Source organism: Balaenoptera borealis (genome assembly GCF_965194805.1).
Source record: "Balaenoptera borealis genome assembly, chromosome: 1".
NCBI lineage: Eukaryota > Metazoa > Chordata > Mammalia > Artiodactyla > Balaenopteridae > Balaenoptera > Balaenoptera borealis.
In genome coordinates this window covers 191,880,666-191,907,196 of record NC_138860.1, presented here as the reverse complement: position 1 = coordinate 191,907,196, position 26,531 = coordinate 191,880,666, and the positions used below count along the sequence as shown (strand labels likewise).

General features: G+C 48.8%; 1 protein-coding gene across 2 annotated transcripts in view; it reads right to left on the bottom strand.

Annotated features, from left to right (window-relative positions):
• Positions 1-26,531, bottom strand: part of CEP104 (centrosomal protein 104) — a 50,774-nt gene that overhangs the window by 22,470 nt on the left and 1,773 nt on the right. Inside the window, exons 2-12 of one of the 2 annotated variants that reach the window (XM_082353378.1) lie at positions 23,918-24,044; positions 11,405-11,578; positions 10,891-11,029; positions 9,554-9,616; positions 9,184-9,260; positions 6,421-6,589; positions 5,907-6,062; positions 4,770-4,997; positions 2,802-2,999; positions 2,053-2,220; positions 1,243-1,416 (exon numbers count right to left, since the gene is read on the bottom strand). In XM_082353378.1, the coding sequence (XP_082209504.1) occupies positions 1,243-1,416; positions 2,053-2,220; positions 2,802-2,999; positions 4,770-4,997; positions 5,907-6,062; positions 6,421-6,589; positions 9,184-9,260; positions 9,554-9,616; positions 10,891-11,029; positions 11,405-11,578; positions 23,918-24,044 (1,673 nt within the window). The remainder of the gene's footprint in view (positions 1-1,242; positions 1,417-2,052; positions 2,221-2,801; positions 3,000-4,769; positions 4,998-5,906; positions 6,063-6,420; positions 6,590-9,183; positions 9,261-9,553; positions 9,617-10,890; positions 11,030-11,404; positions 11,579-23,917; positions 24,045-26,531) is intronic. The other variant, XM_082353379.1, reaches the window with a different exon arrangement.

The following is a 26,531-nucleotide window of genomic DNA, read 5'->3' as shown; positions in this document are numbered from 1 at the left end:
AAGCCTGTGTCTTTTGGTTGGAGCATTTAATCCATTCACGTTTAAGGTAATTATCGATATGTGTGTTCCTATGACCATTTTCTTAATTGTTTTGGGTTTGTTTTTGTAGGTCTTTTTCTTCTCTTGTGTTTCCCACTTACAGAAGTTCCTTTAGCATTTGTTGTAGAGCTGGTTTGGTGGTGCTGAATTCTCTTAGCTTTTTCTTGTCTGTAAAGCTTTTGATTTCTCCATCAAATCTGAATGAGATCCTTGCCAGGTAGAGTAATCTTGGTTGTAGGTTCTTCCCTTTCATCACTTTAAGTATATCATGCCACTCCCTTTTGGCTTGTAGAGTTTCTGCTGAGAAATCAGCTGTTAACCTTATGGGAGTTCCCTTGTATGTTATTTGTCATTTTTCCCTTGCTGCTTTCAATAATTTTTCTTTGTCTTTAATTTTTGCCAATTTGATTACTATGTGTCTCGGTGTTTCTCCTTGGGTTTATCCTGTATGGGACTTGCTGCGCTTCCTGGACTTGGGTGGCTATTTCCTTTCCCATGTTAGGGAGGCTTTCAACTATAATCTCTTCAAATATCTTCTCTGGTCCTTTCTCTCTCTTCTCCTTCTGGGACCCCTATAATGTGAATGTTGTTGCGTTTAATGTTGTCCCAGAGGTCTCTTAGGCTGTCTTCATTTCTTTTCATTCTTTTTTCTTTAGTCTGTTCCGCAGCAGTGAATTCCACCATTCTGTCTTCCAGGTCACTTATCTGTTCTTCTGCCTCAGTTATTCTGCTATTGATTCCTTCTAGTGTAGTTTTCATTTCAGTTATTGTATTGTTCATCTCTGTTTGTTTGTTCTTTAATTCTTCTAGGTGTTTGTTAAACATTTCTTGCATCTTCTCGATCTTTGCCTCCATTCTTATTCCGAGGTCCTGGATCATCTTCACTATCATTATTCTGAATTCTTTTTCTGGAAGGTTGCCTATCTCCACTTCATTTAGTTGTTTTTCCGGGGTTTTATCTTGTTCCTTCATCTGGTATATAGCCCTCTGCCTTTTCATCTTGTTTGTCTTTCTGTGAATGTGGTTTTTGTTCCACAGGCTGCAGGATTATAGTTTTTCTTGCTTCTGCCATCTGCCCTCTGGTGGTTGAGGCTATCTAAGAGGCTTCGGGTAGACAGGATCTTGTAAGGTATTAAGAAAGTCAAGTATCTGTAGTTATATGTTTATTATTTATGGTTTCAAATTTTGTGGTGAAGTTCATACCTGAATAAAATTGGAAGCTATAACACGGAGGCGAGCAGAAGAATCTCCAGTTCTTGTGAGCAGAACAGGAATGGTCCTTTCCACACAGTGAGTTGTTTCAAGCTTACCCAGTTTATGTTTAGGAATATATTGTGTGATTATCATTTTCAACAATTTCAAAGATGCCTGAAAGACCTAAGAAAAAAGTGATAAAAACAGATGAGCCACTCTGAATTCCACCAAAAGAAAACATGAAATTTACTATTAGTTATAAACATGAACGTTACGCTGAAAACTACACGCTGTCGGAAGGACTGGAAATGGCCAACTGAAAACTGCTCTGTGAGCACAGTTCCCTGCACACAGAAGGCACGGGCTCTTATCTCCCACGTGTCATAAAGTCCCCGACATCTCTCCATGAGCCAAATATCTGATATTACCGCTGAACTGCATGAGCTCCTGTGTGAATGCAGACGACAGTGTAATTGCGGGATGTTCATTCTTAAGGCCCTTTCAGGGTCAGGAGAAGTCAGTGGTAACTCCCAAGCTCCTCAGGTGTCATGAAGAACAAAAACATAAAGGGGCATGTATCAGTCGTCGTGGCCAAGCCTCTGTGCACACGGGACCAGAGGGCACGGCCCACGGGGACAGACCTCAGACTCCTTAGTGACCACATTCCTTCCTCGAGAGCTTCATTCCTAGTGACACCACATGCTAGGTGACAACAGTACTGGGGACCAGGCTGCCTCTCGGGCTACCCTGACCTCCTGGGGACATCCCGGCAGCTCTCTGGCAGACACGGGGGCCCCTGAGGGGCGGGCAGGGACTCACTGGGGTCACGATGTCTCGGATGGCTCTCCTGATGAGGAATACGGCCGCCCTCAGCGTGCTCTTCAGGTCTTCCTTTGGGGTTGCCGCCGGTGCATCCATCAGCTGTTTATACAGGGCGAGCAGCGCGTCCTCCCGGTGCGACCATGTCTTGGAGTAGGCCCCGGCCACCTGGGAGGGCGGGAGCCGGCCCCTCAGAGGGGGCGCTTGGCCACGCCCCCTCCCCAGCAGCCCCAGCCGTCCTGGCAGCCTGCGCCCTGCACCCCCGGCCTTGGTTTGTTCTAAACCAAGACACAGCTTTTCTAATAACAGGATCTCCACCCACCAGGTACGTGTATTTGGAGAAATACTCCTCCTAACGTGCAAAATTTAAGTTTATGTTACAACATGGAACGTATTAAAAGTTCCAGCACAAGAATCTTTTGAGGCTGGTGACACGCTCAAGTTTTGTTTGCTCTGCTGTCCTCTTCCCTGGAGCTGGCAGTGCTCTCAGGCAGGAGCTGGTGTTGGACCCCAGCCCTGTCAACACCACAAAGGAGGCCCAGGCTTAAATGGATACTTGTCATGAAATCTGAAATTCTAGCTTATGCTTGTGCTGCTTCACATAAGGAGTAACTATCAAAAGGCTTTGCCATTGAACAGTGAGGACAAAGGGCAGTTGCAGCATCAGGACCAGCAAGCCTGGGAGCCCTGTGGAGCCGCCCGCCCCTGCCCGTTGTTTGCAGGCTGTTTATACGAGCTTCTGTTCTTACCAAGGCCTCTCCCAGCACGTCCACGGTGGAGCTGGCTTCGCGCAAGGCCTTCTCTGTTAGAGGCTCAGGCTCGCCCGCGGTGCCCGCCCTGGGAGGCTCGCCGCTGTCTGTGTCCCTCCTCTCTGGCTCCGCGGCCACTGCCCCAGGCTGCTTGCGGGTCGCGGGAAGGGGCCGCTCATCGTAGGGCAGGGACTCGAGCTGCGGGAGGACAGGGCGGCTGCTGGGCTCGGTGCAGGATCCTCCCCGTGTGCTGACCCCCCCGTCTACACCCGTGGGCTCACTGCTTGGGACTTACCTGGTCAGAATGATGGTATTTTGCTAAATATCAGTCTTATCAAGTTAGAATAATTTATACAATAGGGTGTAATTGGAAAAAAAATTAGATCAGGGGTTTTATTCCCTTCTAAACTTACTACAGACCTAATAAACAAGCAATGTAGATTCTGCCGCGATTACTATTTACAACTAGTGATTTCAGTTCAGCTGACAGTAGGTCACCACAGTAAAAGTCATTACAGTTTTTTTCTGGCAAGACCTTTGGCATTTTCTTAGTTTATTAGTTTATTTCTGAGAAATAACTATCAAGCCTCATTTTAAACGCATCCAGTATCCAGCAGCCTTGAACTAACACAGGCAGCCAAAGCTCCAGATCCTTACGCCACCTTTGTCTGCACGCTTCAGCAGACATTTCCCGGGCTCTGCTCTTGGTGACCCACGCAGAGCAATGGGAAGACAGACTCCCTGCCCTCGACAGGCCTCGTTCTCAGGGGGAGACAGATACACATTAAACAAGTAAACACGTCGCAGACTTCCAGGTAACTGAGGGCAGAAAGAGCAATTCCAGAGTCACTTTCTAAGGCAAGCATCACGGTGACACTGAACAGACAAGGAGGACTGTTTATTCATACTTAATACTTGCTGAGGTCTTAACTGGGTGTACAACACATGTAAGATTCAGTTTCTCATCTTTTAAAATGTACTCACACTTGTAAAACAAAACACTTTGAGGTACTAAAAAAGGAGAAATTAGAGTACTTTTAGATTGAGGTGTGCAACATAACAATTAAGTTGCAGACAAGATATCACTTGAGGGAGAGGGAGGACGGCAGTGCTCACAGACGCGCCCTGGGAGAGCCAGCGGCACGAGGCAGCTGTGGGCCTCTCCAGCTTTCCTGGGCCTCTGGCTGCTGTCGGCACTTGCCTGTGCCCGCCTGGCATCCTTCCTTCCTCCCCAGGGTCTACTGGCCACGTGGCCACGCACAGCAGGGGTTCCAGGGAGGCCCTAAGAGGCCAGTCGGCACCTTTGTCCCCTCTGGTCCTCGTCACTGCTCCTGAGGTGGCAGGTGACTGAGGCCGATCTAAGCAGGGTTAACTCGGGGACTGCTTAGAATGGGACGCACGCTCCCCCCAGATGGCACAGCGTACAGACCTGAAGCTGAGGTCACATGACGGGCCCAGCCTTCCAAGAGGGCGTCTCAGAACCACAGAAAACAGACTCGCAAGACAGGAATCAAACCAACCCTGGAACCCACGTGACCTCTTAAAATTCCCAGTTATAAACGCCAATAACCCCCAGTTTGAACAAGGTTTTCTGTCCCGTGCCACACAGGAGGTTCTAACAGGTACGGTAACTGTGTATGACTTGCACCGAGGCTCTACTAAGGTCATGCCAGGGTAGGAACCTGACGAATACTGTCTCATTTATTCCTGGAAACCACCCTTTAAGCAGATGTTTGTACATCTTTGCAAAGAGAAAAGCAGAGGCTCAGTGGATGAAGTGTGTCTCAGCCATTGGCTGATGTTCCGGCCGCAGCTTTTCTGCCCCTCTCCTTGATGCAGCGCGGGTAACGCTGTCACTGTTTTGTACCCTGATACATCCCTTGTCCCGGGAAAGCACCCGGCATGATGCGGGTCCCCACTACATACATGTGGAATGAACTGCCCACAGCGTGAACATGAGTTACCTACATGGGTCTTGGGAGGAGGGTCTGCGGCGGGGGGTGACCGGTCCACCACACAATGCTGAGGAGAAATGTCCAGGGGATGCGATGAAGGCTTCTCGTGAAGGAAAGGGTCTGCAAACTGGTTTTCTGTCCCCCTTTCTTCTGGCTGTGGCAGTGTGAGCGCGGGCTGCTGGTGGCAAGGGCTGCTGGAACAGACCAGGGGCTGGAGGGGCAAGTCCAGAGGCCTCCGTATCTGGGGAGAAACAGGCCATTCAATCCCCAGTGTCACTGCCCCACCAGACCCACCCCTTGTTCCCCCAGGGGAGCGCTAGTTTGGGAAGGCAGGGGGGAAACCCACACTGACGAGGTCCCATAGCCATGTCACTGCCCCCGACTGTCTCTGGATGGCTACTGTGTGGACCACTCAAGTGACACCTGTACCAAAACACCAGCGTGGCCGTGAGCGTCCGTGCACGGGGTGCTGTGGCGGGGAGGCCACAGGCGGGCAGGGAGCACTCGGGCTGGACCCGAGAGGCCTGTGCTGGTCACTCTGTGTCTGCAAAGCGGGCCACTTTGTGTCACCTGAACGAGTGCAACCGACTCAGCGGTGGTCACGTGCTGGGCCAGGAGCAAGCGCTCCGGGCAGACGACCGCATCTGGGGCTCCCTGTTCTCACCCCCGTGGATGGGATGGGGAAACTGAGGCACAAAGAGGCCAAGGAATGAGTCCGAGACCACAGAGTTGGACGGAGGAACGGAGCCCGGGGCCTGGCAGCGAGTGCCAGAGGCTGCACTCCCTGCACTGCCCTCTGGGTGCCGGGCCTGTGTCCCAGCCTGGAACGTGGGCTCTGGACATGAGACCCGCCCCACCCAGCCCGAGCCGCCAGGGTGGTGCTCTCTCTCTGCACTCCCGGGGACCGCGTGGGCAGGGCTGCCAACAGGAGAGATGCAGTGGCCCGCCGGGAAGCCTTCCCACCCGACCTGCCCTGTCTCCGCCTCTGCAAATCCTCCTGCAAGAGTGCGTCAAGGCCAGGCCTACGATACGGGCCCGCGGGCTGCAGCTACCTGTCACTGCTGTGGCCTGAGCCTGACCAAGTCCTCCGTTTTGCAACACACGCGGCCGCCCTCCCTCGTGGCCCCAGGTGCAGGCCCCCGGCACCCACCAGCTCGGCGCCCACCAGCTCGTGCAGCCGCAGCTGCCCGTACACCCGGCTGCGGTAGCACTCCATTTGCTGCTTCTTCTCCTTGGCCAGGTCGTAGTCCTCCTTCTCCACAGCGCAGCGCTTCTCCACCTCGTACCGGCCCAGCCGCTCCCCGACCTGAAGCACACGGCCGACCCGCTCACGCAAGGTGCAAAGGCGGCTTTAAAGGAACACTTCGAGGACAGTGTGGGTGACCAGCTCCATGTCGGGGGCAGAGGGGGACGGCACGGGGAATGGCGGGAACGGGCCACCGCCACCTGCGAGCTCACGGTAGTTTAAACATCCTATGTTTCCTGCGGCCACGGGCGGCACACGGCCCCGAGGAGGGCTCTGCAGGGGTGTGTGCTCTTGCTGTCCTTCCTGTGCTGACGCCCCTGAACCCACGCTAACCCCGCAGCCTTCAGAGGCCTGCCATTTGCTGAGCGGGAACCAGGGCAGTTAGACACGGAGCCGCCGCCTTCCCCGCAGGCAGTACCTTCTGCAGGTCGGCAATGGCCTGCTTGAGCATCTTGGCGTCGTCATAGCGCTCCCTCTGGGCCGCCTCGCGCTTCCTCTCATCTAACCTACGGATAATCTGTGCCACTTCCGGATCCTGGTACATGTCAAAGGCCAAGTCATCTAGTGGGGAAATATAGTCAGACTTCCTAAAGGAAAGGAAAGGGTACTTTAGAGCCAGTTTCAATCTACGTGACGCTGCAGGGGGAGAGTGGGCCCCGTGCTCAGTGCTGAAGACACAGACAGTCTGGAAAGGTCTCACCCCCCACCCGTTCCGGAGCATTTCCGGCTGAGAAAGCAGAGGCTCAGAGAAGTCAGTAACGGGCTTCAGGGTCACACAGCAAGTGCAGGCAGGTCTTGCTGACCCCACAGCGTATGCTCTTGACCATGAATTATATGCACTCGGGGCATCTGAGCCCCCCTCAGTGCGCTCATTCACTCGTTTGGCAGAAATTCCGAGTGCAGACCGTGCAGGGCTCTGCTCTGGGCGCAGGGACGGGACAGAGCACGTGCATCATTTGCAGACGTGGGAAAACCAAAACCAAAGCCAGCCGTGACCAGGCCCCAGCCCTGCAGAGGCTGGCTTGGTGGCCCAGGCCGAGTCCAGGGTTGCATTTCACGCCACAGTAATGGCGACGAGCATTAGAGATGGAGAACTGCTACCACTGGGCTTGTACCTCAAAGTGTCTGATCGTAGGACATCACCATCCAGTCCTGCAGGAGATCAGAGAAATCCTTCCCAGAATAAATGACCTAAATGTGATCTGAATAACCTGTTTCAGATTACGCATCGCCTCCCTCTTTCCTCCCAATTCTATAACCGGCCAGCAGCTTTCTTCTGGGCCTGACGTTTAGAACCAGGACGCCATTCTAACTACTTGACAGAAGCGTTAGGGGACACGGTTCAGAGTCTCCCAATCTGCTGCATCAGAGGCAGGAAGACGCCTGTTGTTAGCTTCGCCTTGGGTGTCCTTGCACACAGGGAATCTCATTAAAGAGATTATTTGTCATAAAAGTTTGGTTGATTAACAATATATTCAAACAGGACGGGGGACCACATCGCCTTTCAAAAGCAGCCGGGACCCCCTTCCCCCACGCCTTGATTCAGGCAGCTGCGGGCACAGCAGCGGGCACACGGACACGGCGGCTGTGAGCATCTCCGTTCGTCTCAGTGATGACTGAACAAGAGCACGTTTCTGTGCTTCCAAGATCCGTTGACTCTTTTTACCTAAATACACACCACACTCTCAAGTCTAACTCACTCTGCCTTGAAGTTCCAGAGGTGAAACCAAGACTTCTTTACAGTATAAAAACCCTACGAAGGACGAAATGATGTTGCAATGCCCAGGCATCGGCAGCGCCCACTTTCCACGATGCCCCAGCGGCGCCTGTGGACTCAGCCTTGGGCGCTGCCCACAACCTTTCAAGACCTCCCTCTACCTTCAGGAAAACCCTGGCCGGGGGGGCGTGGGGGGGGGTGGGGCAGGACAAGAAACTGCAGTTTACTGTCCCCCATGGCTAACTTGATAAAGTACTGATTTAAATAGAAACCACAATTCCCCAGAGGGCTTTTCTTGGAGATACTAAACCCGGTAAATGAGCTTAGTCGTCCCTGGTCCCTGTTCACCAAGGGCAAAGCCGGGGGTAGCACCTCCACGATGCTGAAGGAAGTGGAGACGTACCTGCCGTCAGCGTTCCCCCCCATGCTTCTCACCCCCATCTGGCAAGGTGAGGACTCCAGCAGGCAGGAAGGATCCGGGCTGGGGACTGAGGTGGAACTTGTGTAGGTGGGATGGGTCACCCTGCACCGTAACTTTTTATACACGAAACTGTAAGCACGGCCTCCACTCCAGTGTGCCATACTCAGCACCACCCAGTGGCTCCGAGCAACGGCACAGAGAATTGACCCCACGTTTGATGCAAACGGAAGAGCCAGCAGTTCTGGCCATGTGCGTGTGAGCGTGGAAATACACCACAGGTCATGGGCAAATGTCAACCGTCTACTAACATCTAAGCATCTTATCTTTTTGCTATTGGGAAGTTGCCATCAGAAAAGGGGACCTGGGTATTGTTTTGAATTCCTTTCTCTTTAGGCCGGGCGCCTGTGGAAGGGGTCCCCCTGCTTTAATAAACAGCAGGCACATGACAAGGGTGCTGAAGGACTCTGTCCCAGAGGGGCACCTAGGGACAGAGGGTGTAAAGTGCCGTGCCCTTGGCCTTGCCCTCCACGCCTGACTTGCTAAAGAGTCAGCAAGATAGCGAAGTCTGTACAACTGTCCACGTGACGAGTGTGGAGAGGAACTTACAGAAACTGATGTGACATGCAGTTCTCACTCCCTTAAGGAATGAGGTTTTAAAGCAGATATAAGATGAACTTTGGGGTAACTGGTAACCTGGGTCAATTAATACTTCGATTCTTACCTATGAATTTGCCTGTGCCACCAAAATACCAAAGGATGGCTGACAGATCTTTTATCTGAATGCATTTGAGGAACTGTCTAGTAATACCAGAACATATAAGAAATGAAGTCATCTCTGAAGGGCAGTGAATGAAGATGTGCTAAATAAAACAGCGACCTTAATCTGCAGTGTATTTAAGACAATCCCATCAGTGGCTTATTCGGCTCCAGACTGAATGTAGAGGCCCCCAGGTCCAGGATCCTTTCTTTGGAGCTGACTTGCACTTTCATGATTCCAAGGAAAATTACAGAAATGTATTGCCTCGGGTGGGCGGGGCTCTTACCCAGAACAAGTTCCTTCGAGAGCTGGGTCCTCTGTGTTGTGCCCTAGATAATGATCAATCAGCTTCTCTCTAGAGGTCTTTGGGGGAAAAAGTTATGCTTAGTATCTCAGAGAGAAAAGGAACAACATAAAACAGGGATGATCTGACATAAAGGTGTCAGTCAGGGAGTTTCAATGATCCTAGTGTCCTGGAGGGACAACTAAAATTCTCGAGTAAAGTTTAATACAGCAGCTGCTGAAAATTATCTGCTAGCTGTTCACCAGATAGTTTTGTGAGGATTTTTAGGATGATACTTTTGTGACAAAAATAAACGATCCCCTCTTGTTAGAAATAAACGTCCCTCTTCAGGAATGAAACTTCCCAAACTTACAATATTGCTTTCATCACTGAAGTCTGCAGGGTCTCCAATGATATTTATTGCAACCAAAGCAACCTAAGAAAGAGTTAATCAACAGAAATTAAGCATAAAATGTTTGACATGACTTAACCCCGTTATAACAAACTCTGAGCCAAGCTGTCGTAAAACGGGATGATGCACGGCAAGATGCTTCAATTGTAAAATCTCACGCTAATACACAATTATTAATGACTTGTATAGATTACAGAAGTTAATGTTCTAATGCTGAACCAAGAGGGTATTTTAATGTTTAAAGGATGTTAAAACAATATAGCTAAAAAACCTCCGAAGTTTTAACCCAGCTTTATATTGAACCATCCACTCAAGGTTAAGGATGGGGTCACATCTACATGATCGTGGTAAATTAGACAATGAAATGAAAACCCACGTTAACATAGCTTGGTTTGTCCAAGGCACTGATTCTCATTTGACGGGGAGGAGCCGCCTTCCCGTACCCCCTTCCTTGAGAATCACGGTTGCTGAACTGAAAACTGAGGAGTTACTGGTGAATACACAGATGGGGTGGAGGAGGGAAAAGGCTCAGAATTCTGCTGTCATATACAGACCAGGCAACATGACTGTCTCAGAACTCTCCTTCAGCTCACTTGCTCAGCAAAAAGCTCTGACTTGTTGGAATGCTTGCATTCCTCTTGGAGGGGGCAGGGAGTGCTGTAAATACTTGTGCTAATTAACAAGACTGCTTTGGACACAGTTGATTTCCACTATATTCTTTATGCCAAAAAAATAAAAAGAAAGGGACAGAGGGAGCTAGAGAGATTCTGGACTGCATGCGTCATTAACCCGCATTCTCGATTTCCAGCAGGGGATTTATCTCGTAAGAGTTTAGTGGGTTTATGTAGAACAGTGTTGTCCAACAAAAATACTGGGCTGGCCAAAAAGTCTGTTTGGATTTTTTCCATGAGATGTTACGGAAAAACCCCAACAAACTTTTTGGCCAACCCGATATAATGCAAGCCACATATGTAATTTAAAATTTTCTAGTCGACACAGTGAAAGAAACATTTAAAATTGATTTTTTGATTTTACCAATATATTTAAAGCTAATGTATCCAAAACATCCCCCTCTCCTTGTGTAACTGAGCCTGGGTCACACATGCAGCCCACGCACGTGGACCAGCCACGCTCCCAGCGTGCACAGCCGCACGTGGCCGGTGGCTCTGAATCGGAGCGTGCAGCTCCAGGGAGCTTAGCACTCTCCCACAGACACCACCTTAAAGGAGGAGTCTGAGATGCCACAAAGCAGGGGGCGGGGCAGGGGTGTCACCAAGGGGAGGGCCCATGTGTCTCACCTGATTATACACATTGTACTTGTTGATATGGTTTTGGTGAAAAATCAGCTTAAGAAACTGTCCTACTGCATCCACATAAACCGATTTTAGTTCCCGGGCTTTGCAACCTGTCTTCTCATTGTCACAGAGAGAGACGTAGCTGAAAGAAAAAACACAACTCTGGAATCACGTTGATGTGGAAATACGCTGCCTTCGGTGCCCACTGAGCTCCGCAGGTTTCAAGGAAAGTTAGGTTTGGAATGAAAAACCCTAGGGAATAAAGCCCAGCAGTCAAATTCTAAATAGCTCTCTTCAGATAAGCTCTGCAGCTGAAAAGTGGCCTGAATACGACCGACAGGAACACTGCTCGGTAAGCACACTCAGCACCAGGCAGGGTTCAGAAGTGGTGTGACCTCCACCCGCACGCAAGTACGTGAGACAGCGCCAAGGGCAAGGGCGATTCCTTAGTGTTTAATTGCTCTGAGGTAGAATTAGGCTAAAAGTCCCCACCATACGTGTTTAATTTCATTCTTACCCAAGCCTTCGAAACCGCTCTGCTTGATATGGTGCGAAATATTCAGGCAGGCTCTCGCTAACGTAGAACTCGATTTTACTGGCAATCATATACTGGTGAGCGAGCAACTGTAGTTTTCTTATCCGACATCTCTCCACCATTTGAAGAACAATTTCTTGTGGAAACTGGCAAAATCTGAAAGAAAACACATTTTTGTTTTATCTGCAGGATCTCCGTAGAGGGTTGAGGGATGTTCGCAGCCCACTTCCACGTACGTGGCAGGTCTGTGGGTTCTGACGCTGCAGGGTCCCCGGTGCTGTCCCCGCCCTCTGGCCTTCCAGTTGCAGCTGGAGCTCGGAGTGAAGGTTTGCTGGGGTCTGCCAGCCCCCCAGCATGAATCATACTTGGAGCAGTTAGTTAGTGGTTTGAAACGAAACCCAAAGTTTATCACGAGATAAAAACATCAATCTAAAGAGGCTGTACTAGTGAGTCAAAGGATTTTCCACCAGAACCTGAACACTTCAGGAAACCCCTTGCTTTACAGAATCCTGAGTGGAGTGAGCAACGATCAATACTTCAAGAGAGCCTCTCACGCTCGCTCAGCAGCCTGGAGAAGCCTACAACTGTCCACAATGGAGCTTCTAATTCTGTCCAGAAGGGACACAGCGCATGAGAACGTCACACTGCAGTATATGATCACGACTGGGGGTCGGGCAGCACGATGCTTCAACAGCGGGCAGCGTGTGCGCCGAGCTGGCAAACACTGGGTGCGCACGACAGTGGGCATCGAGGGCATCTAGAGCCGGGGAAGCACCGAGGATGCGACAGTGGGAAAGGCCTCTCCAGCACGAGTCACGATCCTCCTTGAGTGCAGTGGTGACCTGGCCACTGGCCGGCCCGGCCCCTCTCCTGCCTTTCCTTCCAGCAGCCCCAGCACACTGCAGGTGCCCGTCCCCACCACAGCTGAACTGCACCAGAGCCAGCCTGCCCCTTCTCTTGACCCCATCACCCCATCAACACACACGCACATGCACCCTCACTCACACAGACTCGCACACTCTCACACACATTCACACACACTCACACACTCTCATACACACTCACGCTCACACACAAACTCACACAGTCACTCACACAGTAACACACACTGACACACACTGACAGACTCACACACACACACTGAAACTCACACACACTCATACACACTCACACACACTGACACGCACACTCACATAAACCCACTCACACACAACACACACTCACACACATACACACTCTCACACTCGTACACACTCACAACACACACACACTCTCACACTCATACACTCACAGGGTCACACACTCACACAACACACACACTCCAGAAAAGCCTGAGGAGCCTCCCCTGACCCTGCCTCCATCTCCAGCTCCCATCCCGTTTCTCAGCTGCCCCCTTGGCCAAGGTCACAGGCCACCACTGACCTCCATGAGGCTGAGTGCAACGTACACCTCATGGTCCTGACCTCCTGGGCCCCTTCCTGCCTCGGGCCGCCTTCCCGTCCGGCCCTGACTGTGCCCTGGGCTGGGTTCCAGGTTCCCTTCTCTACCTAGACTCACTGTGAGGCAACCCACCTGCCCCATGGCTTTGCAAACCTCCTATCAGGGAGGAATCCCAAGCAAACACCATCCTGTGTCCGCACTTGTGCATCTCGTTGGTGACTTGACATTGAGTGCAGGCATCCTCAAAGCACCAGATGTGACGCAGACACACACACCCCTGACCCCGCTCCCCGAGCCGCCCCAAACAGCCCCCTCCCCCAGCTTTTCAGCATCAGCACTGCACCCATCCTGTGGCCCGTGCCTGTCCTTACGCCTCTAGCAGGAGGGTCACCATCAGTGGGCAGGACAGAAAGGACGAGCACAGGAAGGACCGTCAGGCTGAACGGACGGGACTCCGGAAACTTTTGTGCTTAACTGAGGGACGTAAAAGGGTGAGCGGGGAGAGCGCTGCTGAGAAGGTGGGGCCAGTGACTACGGATGGAACAGACTCGTATTCTGGGGGGTGATCGCTGGGGTTTCCTAAATGCCAAGGTTGTAAGAGAGATGCATGTGGGGCAGGAGGGCAGCCAGGAAACTGGGAACTTAGCAATTCGAGCCTTGAGTACCCTTCAGTCAAGCACTGCTTTAGGCATTTCAGATATTTACTTTTTTTAAATGCAGGGCATAGACATTATGATTGGTGGTGAGATCATTCTAGACATAAGGACACAGTAATCTCGTGTGGAAAAAAATCCTTTATTATTAAAAAAAAAAAAAACCCTCCAAAACTGTTTAAGGAAAACTAAGATGACTGACAAAAGTTTGAAGCTGTATATTTTAAAACCCTTCAAAAAAAGGGCTATGGGAATTCCCTGGTGGTCCAGTGGTTACGACTCAGCGCTTTCACTGCTGAGGGCCTGGGTTCGATCCCTGGTCAGGGAACTATGATTTAGCTATTCAAAGGTAGCTTATTGAGAGTTTATAGATGAATCAAAAATACCCCTCAAACTGATTAAAAGAAGGGACAATACCCTGTGCAAATCAGTGAAGAGAAACCCATCTAAAATGGAGCCGGGGGCCCTGCAGGGAGGGTCTCAGGCATGGACTTCCTTCATCCGGGCAGGGAGCGGCAGATTCGGCTGCCCCAGCAGCAGAAGGGAGACTTTCTCCCGGTCCAGTAACAGCCCAGCCAACGAGATGCTGTGACCACCCCAAACCCTCGCTTTCCTCCAATGGACTTAGGTTCAAAGCAGCCCCTCCCAACTGCCCCTTTTCTCTATAAAATAAGGTTTCTCTCTCTCCTTTGTCCTCAGACTCACCTACGCTTTCACCAGTTTGCATGTCCCGAACTGCAATTCCCCTGCCATTCTGGAATAAGCTCATTTTGCTGGCAAAAACAACTGGCTATTTTATTTTTAAGGCTGACATCGCATGGTGTCCAGAAGTGGGTTCTGGAGGAGATGGACCCTGGACCCCCGTGTGACAGCCGCCCGTGCCCCGTGCCCCGCTCCCTTCCCCTCCCGGCAGTGAGAGCCCTCCTCCTTCTGGGCCAGGAAGCCTCCCCTCCGATCAAGCTCCCTCCTTCTGGTTGAGTGCTCTGACTTTATTTGGGATCTGCTTTTTTTCTTTTTGGGAAGGCTTTGTCCTTTTGGTGAGTACTCACTCATTTGTTCCCCCTATTGGAAGTGTGCTAGAATTTTGGTAAAATTCCACTGGAATCAGGCTATTTAGGGATTTTTCTTTTGCTCTTGAGAAAAGCTCTAAGAAATGGGACCCTAGTCACCTAAATGCTCTAAGGGCACCCTCCTTCGGGGACCCTGGCTGGTGTTATGTTTAAAAACTATGGTCCTTCCTCATGCACATTTTAAACTAAATAGACTGACTTAATCCCAAATACTTCAGAATACCAAGGGCCATTATGGGGAACTTTCAACCTCTCCAAACTTGTTTCTCTCAGAAACAAATTAGAAAGCCACGGCTCTAAAACTAAACAGACTGAATGCGATGCTTATTTTAATTGGTACCTTGGAGCTTCCAAACACATCCAGGACTCTAAAACTGCCTCTTTACAAAATACCATTCCTAGACTAAGAGAGGCGAACAAACTGAAAGAAGACAAAACGGCTTCTGAAGCCTCTCTCCCCTCCCCCCTCCCCCTTGTGCCCCTGCGCCACCTTCCCTCCCCTTCTGCCCATCCTCACCTCCTCTGGGTCCTCCACCCCCTCCTAACCCTCTTGCTGAACTCCCCTTTTTCTCCAAACCTCTCCCTGTTTCCCCCTCCCCTGAACTTTTTAAGTCCCGCCCTTTTAAAGCTAAGCCTTCTAGGGGTCCAGATGCTAAATCCCTAGTTACTTATGTTGCCTGGACTAAAGCTGAACTTTGAGCTATAGTCGAAGATTTTCCCAAAGTAACTGAGGACCGCCATGGGTTTGCTGAAGAACTTATCCACTTATAAACCTATCAGCCTGGCTTCTCAGATTTATATCAATTAGTCCACATGCTTGCTGGTGAAGGTCAGGCCCAACACTGGATTGAAACTTGCCTGATGGGAAAATCCTGAAAGGGATTTAGAAAAACAAACCCTGACTGTTAGCAGGAAATCCAAGAACTTGCCAGAAATTTTCGCTGAAGAGTTTCAAAAGGTATTCCTAAGCATGATGACTGGAACAAAATTCAGGCTTTGCATGCAAAAACCTATAAAACCTGTACACAGCCATTGTAGTTGTCTTCAGACTGTCTTTAAAGAAAACTCTGGTCTTCTTTTGGATGTTGAATCTGCTTGGGTTGCCTTTAACTCTGTGTTCATTAACGGGCTGAATGGGGATTCTCTTTCAGTTAAAAGGACCAGGATGGGGACTTCCCTGGTGGCGCAGTGGTTAAGAATCCGCCTGCCAATGCAGGGGACGTGGGTTCGAGCCCTGGTCCGGGAAGATCCCACATGCCGCGGAGCAACTAAGCCGGTGCGCCACAACTACTGAGCCTACGCTCTAGAGCCCGTGTGCCACAACTACTGAAGCCTGCGTACCTAGAGCCCGTGCTCCGCAACAAGAGAAGCCACCCCAATGAGAAGCTCGAGCACCACAAGGAAGGGCAGCCCCCGCCCATCGCAACTAGAGAAAGCCCGCGCGCAGCAACGAAGACCCAACGCAGCCAAAAATAAATAAATAAATTTAAAAAAAAATAAAAAAGGACCAGGATGGAATGGGAAACTCTGTCCACTCCAGGTTTGGTTAATTTGGTAAATCAGCTCGTTTGCACCCTAGACAATTCAACAAATGGAGGCCCCACCCTCCCCGCCAAACAAAACCAAAACCCTCTTGGTCTCTGCTATTACTGCAAAAAGCCAGGACACTGGAAAAGAAGACAATTAAAGCCTAAGCACCGCAGGCACCTTCAGCCCTCTAAGCAACCTTTCCAATGTCCTCCTAACCCCACCGGCCAGGCTCTGAGGAACTACAGGGGGCTCTTCCCAAGCCTCCCTTTTAATCGGCTCGGAGAAACGACCCTCCGGATGGGGAATGAATCTCTGTGTCCTCACTGACAGCACAGCTATGCTCTTGGTGCGCAACCGCACTGCTATACAGCAGCCCTGCCTTGGAGTGCTACACAGTTCAAACAGTGGGGGTTTTAACGGATCCCAAAAGATCCCCGTCTCGGAACCCGTTCCCTTTTGTTTGGGCCCTTTGAGAGACACACACTGTTTTCTCCTTAGGCTCCTTCATCCTTATTCAATCATTGGGCAGAGATTTCTTAGGAAAATACCATGCTGGAATTTCTTTCTCCTGAAAGGGGGAAATAGTTCTAGAATTTGACAGTAGCCATCAAAATAGCCAAGCAGGGAACTGAATGACCCTCGATATCTTTTACTTGCTCTGTCTCAGATGCATTAGAGGTGATTTCAAGGACACTCACTAGTCACTTGTCACCAATGGATCAGCTACCACTTTCCTTATGGGCAAAATCTCCAACTGAAATACCCAGAATCCAGTGCTCCTCCTATTAAGATTCAAACATATCCCTCAAAACTTCTCCCCAGAATTAATCAGTACCTTATAATTAAATAAAGAGGTCCTTCAAGGCATCAAGCCCATAACAGAAGATTTCAAAGCCGCAGCCTCATTATCCCTTGTTCTAGTCCCCGTAACACCCTGCTTTGCCCGTGAGAAAACCCAGCGGCTGAGGATGGAGGTTTGTCCAGAAACCGGAATAAGTGACACCGTTATCCCTGGCACCCTGTTGTTCCTAACCCGCATATGCGACTAGCATCCATTCCTACTAAAAGCAGAATCTCATTGTAATTGACCTATGCACTGCGTTCTCTAGCATTCCCCTTGATAAAGCTACTCTGTATCTTTTTGCTTTCACTTGGGAAAGAACAGTACACCTGGACAGAAATGCTTAAGGGTTTTACTGAAAGTCCTTCTTCTTCTTTTTAAAAAAAAAAAAAAAAAAAAAAAAAAAAAAATTCTTTTGGCCGTGCTCAGCACGTGCGATCTTAGTTCCCGGACCAGGAATTGAACCGCGCCCCCTGCAGTGGAAGCATGGAGAGTCTTAACCTCTGGACCGCCAGGGACGTCCCTGAAAGTCCTTCTTACTTTTCAAACCTTAAAGGCTGACCTGGACAATGCAGTTTTCTGCAGGCTCTACTTTATGACAATATATGGATGGTTTGCTTCTCTACTCTCCTCTAAAACTTCACAGGAGGACAGCATTCACCTGTTAAAACCTTTTAGCCTTAAAGGGACATAAAGTCTCCAAGGAAAAACTGCAGTTTGCTCAAACTCAGGTTCAATATTTAGGCCACCGGATCTTAGAATGAGGCTACCTTTAGATACAGGTAGGCTTCATGGTACCCTCAACTTCCCCAAATCTAAAACTCAGCCCAATTACGAGGTGTTTTGGGCTAGCTGGCTACTGTCAAAACTGGATTCCAAATTTCTCTCTTATGGCCCAGCCCCTGCATGTTTTATAAAAAACAACAAACCGGATCCTATTATTTGGGGGCGATCAGGATGACATAAACTTCGGAGCCTTAAAGAAAAGCTTAATAAGGGCCCCTGCCCTTAGACATCCTAATTGTGAGCTTCCTTTCTTTCCCTTTGTATGTGAGAAGGAGGGGAACGCCCTTGGAGTACTCACCCCAAACACAGGGACCATCATCGACCCAATCGGCTACTACAGCCGACAGCTGGACCCTGTGCCATGGGGACAGCCCCCTGGTCTCAGAGCCACTCCTGCCACTGCCCTTTTAGTTAAGGCCACCAAAAAAGTAATCATGGGATTCCCTCTAACCGTCTTTGCACCCCGTGCGGTAGAAGCTCTCCTGAATTCGCATCGCACTCCTGTGAGACCCTCTTGCTAGCTGCTCCTCACACAACTCTTTCTTGCTGTAATAACCTCAGCCCTGCTGTTCCTCTCCCCACTGCTGACAAAACTCTTCCAGACTGCTTAACACTGACACATCACCTTTTGACTCCCTGCAATAGTTCACAGGAAATTCCTCTAACCAATGTAGATTTTTCATGGTTTACTAATAGTTCCTATCTAAAAGATGAAAAAGGTAAACACCTTGTGGGGTTGCTGTCGCAACTCCTCTTGAAGTCATCAAGGCAGTATAACTTTGGCTACTTCAGCCCAAAAGGTGGAATTATATGCTCTCACTAGGGCTTGTACTTTAGCCAACGGCAAGACCACCAACATTTATACCCACAGCCGGTATGCCCTTGGGGTAGCCCATGACTTTGGGACGTTATCAAAACAGCAAGGTTTACTAACCTCTGATGCGAATAAAATTTAAAATGGCTCTCATGTCTAAAATTTATTAGATGCCATACTTTTGCCAGCTGCTCTGGCTACTAGCAAGGTCCCTGGGCATTCCAGACTCGAGTCCCTGTAAGCTAAAGGAAACCATCTTGCTGACATTTCTGCCAAAAAATGCTGCTCTCAAAGGAACCAATGGCTAACCCTCTGTCATGGTCCAAAGGGATATCCCCCATATCCCCCAGATGATAATTTGGAAACATTGACTAGAAATGCCCAACAATTGGCCCCAGAAAAGGAAAAACAATATTGGAAATTGAGTAACTGTTGGCTTGATAAAAAGACAGAACTCTTGGTTTGGGCCAAACAACAATCTGGTCCTACCAGAAATTCTAAAGTTCCCACTACTGACCACTGCACATGCCTTAAGCCACTGGTCTACTGGCAAAATGACAGAGTTCATGAACCAATATTGGTGAAGAAACACGAAGAAAGCTGTGAAAAGCGCCCACCGTGCTTGTCCCATCTGTCCAAAACACAACCCAGGAAAACCTGTCTGCACTGCATTAAATTGCTAATGGGCCATTCAAGACCTGGCAAAGGGATTTTATTCAGCTGCTCCCATCTCAGGGATATAAATATGTCTTAGTCATGAGTTGCATGTTTTCTCACTGGACTGAAGCTTTCCCTTGTAGACAGTCTACTGCCTCTTCTGTGGCTAAGATCCTGTTAGGAAAGATCATCTCTACCTGGGGAACCCCCCCGCTGAACTTCAGTGGTTGAACACTTTGACAGGTCTGTGCTGTCTGGCTGGTTTTACACTTTCACTGTCTCACCATCCTCAATCCTCAGGGCTAGTCTAATGCATTAATGACATCATTAAGACACAACTGGCAAAATTTGTAGAGACCCTCCAAATACCTTGGCCAAAAGCATCACTGTTGGCCCTTCTAAATCTCAGATCCACCCGTTTGGGAACTCACAAACGCTCACCCTCTGAGACAGTCACAGGAAGCCCAATGCACCTGGTTCCCGCCTCCTTTGAGCCACAGCTGATAAACGGAGATATACTTCAATATTGTAAGGGCCTTACTGCTTCCATTGAAAGTAATCACACTTTAGTAATGTTTTCACAGCATGCAACCTGGAGATTTCACCTACTGGAAAGGACACCTCCAGAAGGACTCCCTTCGACCTCACTGGAAAGGCCCCTATCAGGTACTGCTAACCAACCCTTGTGCTGCTAAGCTCCAAGGAATGGACTCCTGGATTCATGTCACCTCTAAAGAAAGCACCAAGCCCTGAGTGGACCTGCACACCAACTGGCAACTTGAAAGTAAAGATTTCCAGGAATTGAAGCAGAGAGCATCTGATGAGACAGTTTTCCCAAGATGGACCAGGCCCATATACCCTTTTCTCACTATTGCTTCTTACCTTATTTTCTCCCTCTCTACCTTGGACAGACATTGCTTTTATGCACATTTTCTGATCTACTGCAAAAGAGGGAAACTTCTCTGATTATTGGATTTGTCACCAGAAACCTTGATCTGTCCATGACAGCAGTGACCCCTACTCACACTATAAGTAACTTCTCTGGAATCCCAAATGCCACTCAGTACCTAAACTGTTCTGCAGGTCCCTTGTATAAGGTGAGACTACTAAATCCACATGCCCTTGTTCCCTGGCTTAATTTAAGCTCTCTTGAATATACATACAGAAGACACTGGAGCAGCCAATTTGAGTCAGACCGTTTGTAAGCTGGCTGTCATACCCATATATTTAGGAAGACTTTTAGTATGTGATAACATCATACTTGAGTCTTGGTTGAATGACGCCAAGTCCTTGATACCAACAAATGAGCCCATAAATGCTACCCTTGATGAGGGGGTCCTACGTGCTCCTCCTGGTTACTCTTCTATATGTGGAAGCCTTGGTAATGGCCCCCGTGCTTGGGCAACTCATCATCTTGACAGCTGGAGGGTAAAAGAACAGTGTGCTTTTGCTGTATTCACTGTTCTACTTTCTCTTCATAACAGATCAGAAACCTCCCATTGGTCTATTGCATTAAACCTCCTTAGCTGCCTTACATGGGAACTTCCAGCAGGTGTATATGACCCTAGGTTTGCCTCTGTAGGGAGAGCCGCCCTTCTCCCCCCATCAGAGTAGGTGCCAATGAACACATGATTAGAAATCTCTTCCTAACATTAGGAGAGCTGGCCAATTCCACAGCCGAAGGAGTAGCAGCCCAACATCGATCACTTAACTCATTAGCTAAAGTAGTTTTAAATAAGTGCATAGCTCCCAATTACCTATTTGCTGAGCAAGGAGGTGTTAGAACAATAGCAAATACCATCTATTGCACATGGATAAATGTCTCGGGAGAGGTAGAAATCCAATTACACAAAATTAGGGAGCAAGTGCACTGGTTGCAAAAAATTTTCACCTGATATTCCATGGTCCTTGGATTTGTTCAGCTGGCGACCTTCAGGCCTAGGGTCATGGGTCAGAACTATCATACAATTTGGAACTGTCATGTTACTTTAAACTTTGTTTTGCATAATTATTTTTAACCTTTGTACCTGTTACGTGTCAAATCTTTGTAGAAATGATGTACGCAATAGCGTGATGTTGGCTCAATGCTTTGAGATCTCCAGTGCGCACAACCTTGACAAGATGTACACTTTAGATAGGAATGCTTGAGAGTCTTCCCTTCTAACCTTCCTTGTTCCTCAAACATGGCCTTAAATGGTTTCCTACTGCTATGTACTTTCCCTCCGACTTTGGATGTGACAAATAGGAAGGGTCCTTCCTGACACTGAAGAACAAAAACCACTAAATGTGGAAAACTTGACTCTTGATCAGTGATACTTTTGGAGAAAGTTCTTGTTCAAAAGGGGGAAATATGACAATTAATAAAAGGAAACCTCAATTAAAATGGAGAAGGGGAGCCCTGAAGGGAGAGCTCTCAGGCACGTATCTTCCTTCATTCCTGGGCAAGAAGAAGCTGACGTTACTGCCCCAGCAGGAGAAGGAAGATTTTCTCCTTGTCCAGCAACAGCCCAGCCAATGAGACAATGTCACCACCCTGAACCCTTGCTTTCCTCCAATGGACTTTCACTCAAAGCAGCCCCTCCCAACTTCCTCCTTTTCTCTATAAAGCAAGGTAAAGTAAGGTTTCTCTCTCTCCTTTGTTCCCCAGACTTGCCTATGGTTTCACCATAGTTTGCATGTCCCGAATTGCAATTCCTCTGCCATTCTAGAATAAGCTCATTTTGCAGGTAAAAGAACTGGCTATTTTATTTTTAAGGTTGATTATTACCTAAAAAGGTATGTATCTCTTCAAGATAAACTGACAGCTCTAAATTTCTTTCTTTTTTTGGCCATGCCGTGCATTTTGCAAGATCTTAGTTCCCCGACCAGAGATCGAACTCGGGCCCCTAGCAGTGACAGCACTGAGTGCTAACCACTAGACCACCAGGGAATTCCCTAGATTTCTTTTCGAATGAAAATTATTTGACAATAAAAAATTCACGCCCAGAGGCTCTGATCATTGGTGTAAACTCTGTGTTCTCTTGGAGAAGTGTGTCTCATGCCTTGAAGATTTCAGGCTCTATGAATTCCTAGGTCACAGAAGGCACTGGAGAAACTTCCCTTGCAGTCTTGTAGAGACCCCCAGGAGCACCTCCCACTGGAGCTATATCTATCAGTGCCTGAGCACTCCCTCTTTGACCTGGGCTAACAGAGCACCCTGTCCTCTCTTTGGGAGACTTGGCTTGAGGGTACTTTCCTTTGCCTTCCTATGATGTGCTTGACCTCAGAGAACACTGTTGAAGTCAGGAGACCCCTGAGCCAAACCCAGCATGAGTCTGAATGGAGATCAAGGCACATATACCCTTTCCTTTGAAGCAGTCTGAAAGTTTACTACTAAAGCAAGTATAGGTCATGCCTTAGAAGAAATACCATGTCAAGACGTGAAAGAATCATATTAATATTACTTTTATAAATATTACAAAAAAGTGGCCCTGTCTGTATATTTAAGTACCTTTAATTCATGCATAAATGCTGAATAAGTGCATTTAGTAGAAAGGACCTCTGCTGAAGGGAAATGCAGGTGTGTGTGTGGGGGGAATGGAAGTGTATTTGCATAAAACCGTGGCCCCAGCTCACTCCAGGCCCCTGGGCTTGGAGAGAGGCAGGACTGGATTGATTTGTGAGTCTGGGGGGGAGCGTGGATGTGACTGAGGCTGCCTGATGGAGGTGTTCCTCCAGCCCCATTGGACCTGGTGAGGCTGCCCTGGCTGGCCCAGTCCTGGGATGCTTACTTGCCCCCAGATAAAGCCATTGTTCAATATCAGCTTCATCAGTATTAAAGAGGCTATTTGTCCCCATCTGCTCTACTCTTTTGTTTCATTTCTCAGTTCACTGAGAATGGAGTCTTGTTTGTTGGGTTCCCTCAGAAACTCCAAAAGGAAAATATATTTGAATTTTAAATGGGATTTACATTCAACTTTTTAGCAATATATCATCTGAATAAGTGTAAGTCACAGTATATGACTGAATGTAAATGTCATACAGATTTACATGTTCATGAATAGGAGCAAATAGTAAGCCTTCTACTCACACTTGGAAAACAAGTCATGAGGAGTGAGATTCCCGGAGCAGGTGACGGGATCAGGAGGTGAGTGGCCTCAGGAGGCCGACACTGAGTCGGGGAAGCCTGATCAGGCCCTGGGGCAGCTCAACAACTAACTCTGCCCCACCTCTGGGGAAGAAAGAAGGCTTCTCAGGAAAAGACTTAAATGTTTCAGAAAAATATTCACTGGTATTACATCACTCAAGTAATGAAGACTTTTAAAGGTGTACAAATATTCCAGATGAATCTGAAAGAGACTTTCTTGGTTAAAGTCCTGTGTTACATGAAAGCAGTGAGATGCAAAATCTTTACCACCAAGCACAGAGAATGCGGGACTGGCCCTCAATCAGGGAATTGGGGGAGGGGCAGTTCTCCTTCCTCTCTTCCGTATTTGCACGCTTCTTAAGTGAATGTGGGTTAATGTTATAGGGAAAAAGGTTCAACAAATTTTCTTTAAAAACAGAAGGAAAAAAGTCCAGCGCGTAACTAGATGGGTGAGGCTGCAGCACAACCCGACCCTTGTGTGGTTCTGCCGTTTGAGTCGTAATAAGACTAGCAGCTGAGACGGAGACAGCCCATGCGCCCTGGAGGACCCACCGCCCTTGGCACCTCGTCTGGCCTACCTCGGTGACCTCCACCCGCTGGCAGTCGGTGCGTGGATCATTAGTTCCCGGGCACTGAAGCCGTCTTCGTGTCCAGATGAGCTGACAACTACGAATCCAATCTTGTGGGGCATTCTGCGCGCTGGGGCTGTGTATGAGAGCAGGAAAGACTGCTTTAAGGGACTCAGTAGTACGTCGTAACATTGAAAGTGTTATTTCCTGCCTTTTTAATACACAAAGTAATTCCCAACCTAGTCAGGACTGTCCCATCACTTTGAAAGAGTCTAGTTCTCATTACACAATTTTTAAGATGCCTCTAATACCACATAAGGTGTCATTCAAGTTACCTTGACTTTTCCCAAATATATGCCAAAAAGTTTGACCAGCGTTGTGGGTTGAACTGTGTCCCCCCAAAGCTATGCTGAGTCCTAACTCCTGGTGCCAGTGACGTGACCTCGTCTGGAAACAGTGGGAACGTAAGCAAGTTAAGATGAGGTCATATTGGAATAGGATGGGCCCTGCTCCAACACGACTTGTGCCCTTATCAGAAAAGAGACAGGGACACACACACAGACAGGGAGAAGCCAAGTGACAACGGCCAAGCAGCTGGCGCAATGCATCTACGAGCCAAGGAACGCCGAGTACTGTTTGGAGCCACCAGCAGCTGGAAGAGGCCCGGAAGGAGTCTTCAGAGGGGGCGCGGCCCTGCACAAGTGCACCTCGATTTTGGACTTCTAGCCTCTGGGATAAATTTTTGTGGTTTTACATCATCCAGTTTGTGTTACTTTGTTATGGCAGAAACAAGGTCTTTTGCTAAGATATGAATATAAAGATTTTCAAATTGGTTAAGGAACTCATAAACCAGTGTGTTAATGAGTTATACAAAAATAAGGGAAAAGGGGGCAGTTTAATCAACAGCATAATCACTGCTAAATGAAAATGCTGACCAGCAGAGGGAGAGCAGAACCACGGACAGAACCTCAAGCACACAGGCGTTCTCCCGGAGCCTGGCTGAGTGGCTGACTCTGGGGAGATGCGGAAATATCGGCTGAATGATTTTTTTGTCATGATGTTTTAGCAAACCTGGCTTGGCTCATAGTTACCTACCATCGTTTTGAGGGTGGCTATAGTGACACCCAGTTTTGCCCACTCCTTTGAAAACAGCACCTCAATCCCAATTTCCCTCGGTGGTTCTGTCCTCCCCACACCCAGAACTGTGGGGCTGACGCCCATCCTGCACCCCGCAGATCCCCGCCTGAGGGGGGCACGTTTCCCAGGCTTGGGTGGTCCATGAGTTCCACATCCCTCCTCAGGAACGGGCTCAGGGATGGAGACATGAGAACAGGACCCAGACTGGACCGAAGCCACCCAATCCCAGGACCCTGCGGAGGCTGTGGCCATAGCATAGTGTCTGCGGGGGTGGGGGTGGGGCTGCTGGAGGCCACCAGCGGGGAGATCCAGGCAGGGAGTGGAGCTGACACGGGGAAGCAGTGCTGAGAGTGGCAGAGACACCCTGTGAGCCTCAGGACTTAAAGCCCGAGCAACTCACGGACTTCTGGTTACTCTCCAGTGACTAAGCCTGTCGATGCTCTTCAGTTGGCTAATTTGAGTGAAGGGTTAGTATGCAACCAAGAGTCCTCACTAACACAGAGGATAAAGGCTTCTCCAGAAAGTTCTCTGGGGTAGGACATACTATTAATGGAGATTTTCAGGAGGAGGTGACACACAAGCATATCCCACATGAAATGTGTTTGTTTTAACATGCTTGATACATGATCCAGATCTTCCTTTGACTTTTACTGAGAACCTGCAGAGGACCACGTCAATAAGTTAATTATTGGCTGGCACTCGTTAATGTTTCTTGGGATATACGAACAAAAGCATTTAAAATAGAAAGAGAAACCACTATTAAAGAGCCCAGTTATTTTTTATACAAAGCTCACTGCAGGACATCACAGGAGAGAAAACCAAACTAACCCAGAAAGTAATAAAATGCAGGCACAAAAAATGGACGAGTGTGATTTAACCCACGGCAGCTGCACAGCCTGGCCTGTGTGCCAGCTCCCATGCCAGACGTGGACTGGCCTCGCCCAGCCTGTGGCTCCTCCCACGTGCCCGGGCTCGCAGCCTGGACTGACCCCTTGGCCTCCATACCTCCCCCTCCCCCGCCCCCTCTCCCTCAGTGCCAAGTCTCACTGGTCCCACCTTTGGAACACTGACTGAATACGTCACCTCTTCTGGATCCCACTGTGTTCTCCAGAAAACCACGGCCAGGTTTCCCCACGTGGAGTACTGCCCCCACCGGAAGAACCCTCCTCAAGCCCAACCTGCCGTTCTAACCCCCGCTTTCTGTCATGGATTCTAAAGTCCCTCCAAACTTACTAAAGCTCAGAGTTAGATCCCTGTGCTGGGGATTCCCTGTGTCCTTCCATCATCTTTTTTTTTTTTTTTTTTTTTTAAATTACGATGTCAGAAATTGGGAAGTAGAGCATGGAGAGAAGCGTTTAAGGGAAAGGCGAGTGTTTGGGGTTTTGTTTTTGTTTTTTTTTTTAAACTTTGGGTTTATTTATTTTGTTAATTTATTTATTTATGGCTGTGTTGGGTCTTCGTTTCTGTGCGAGGGCTTTCTCTAGTT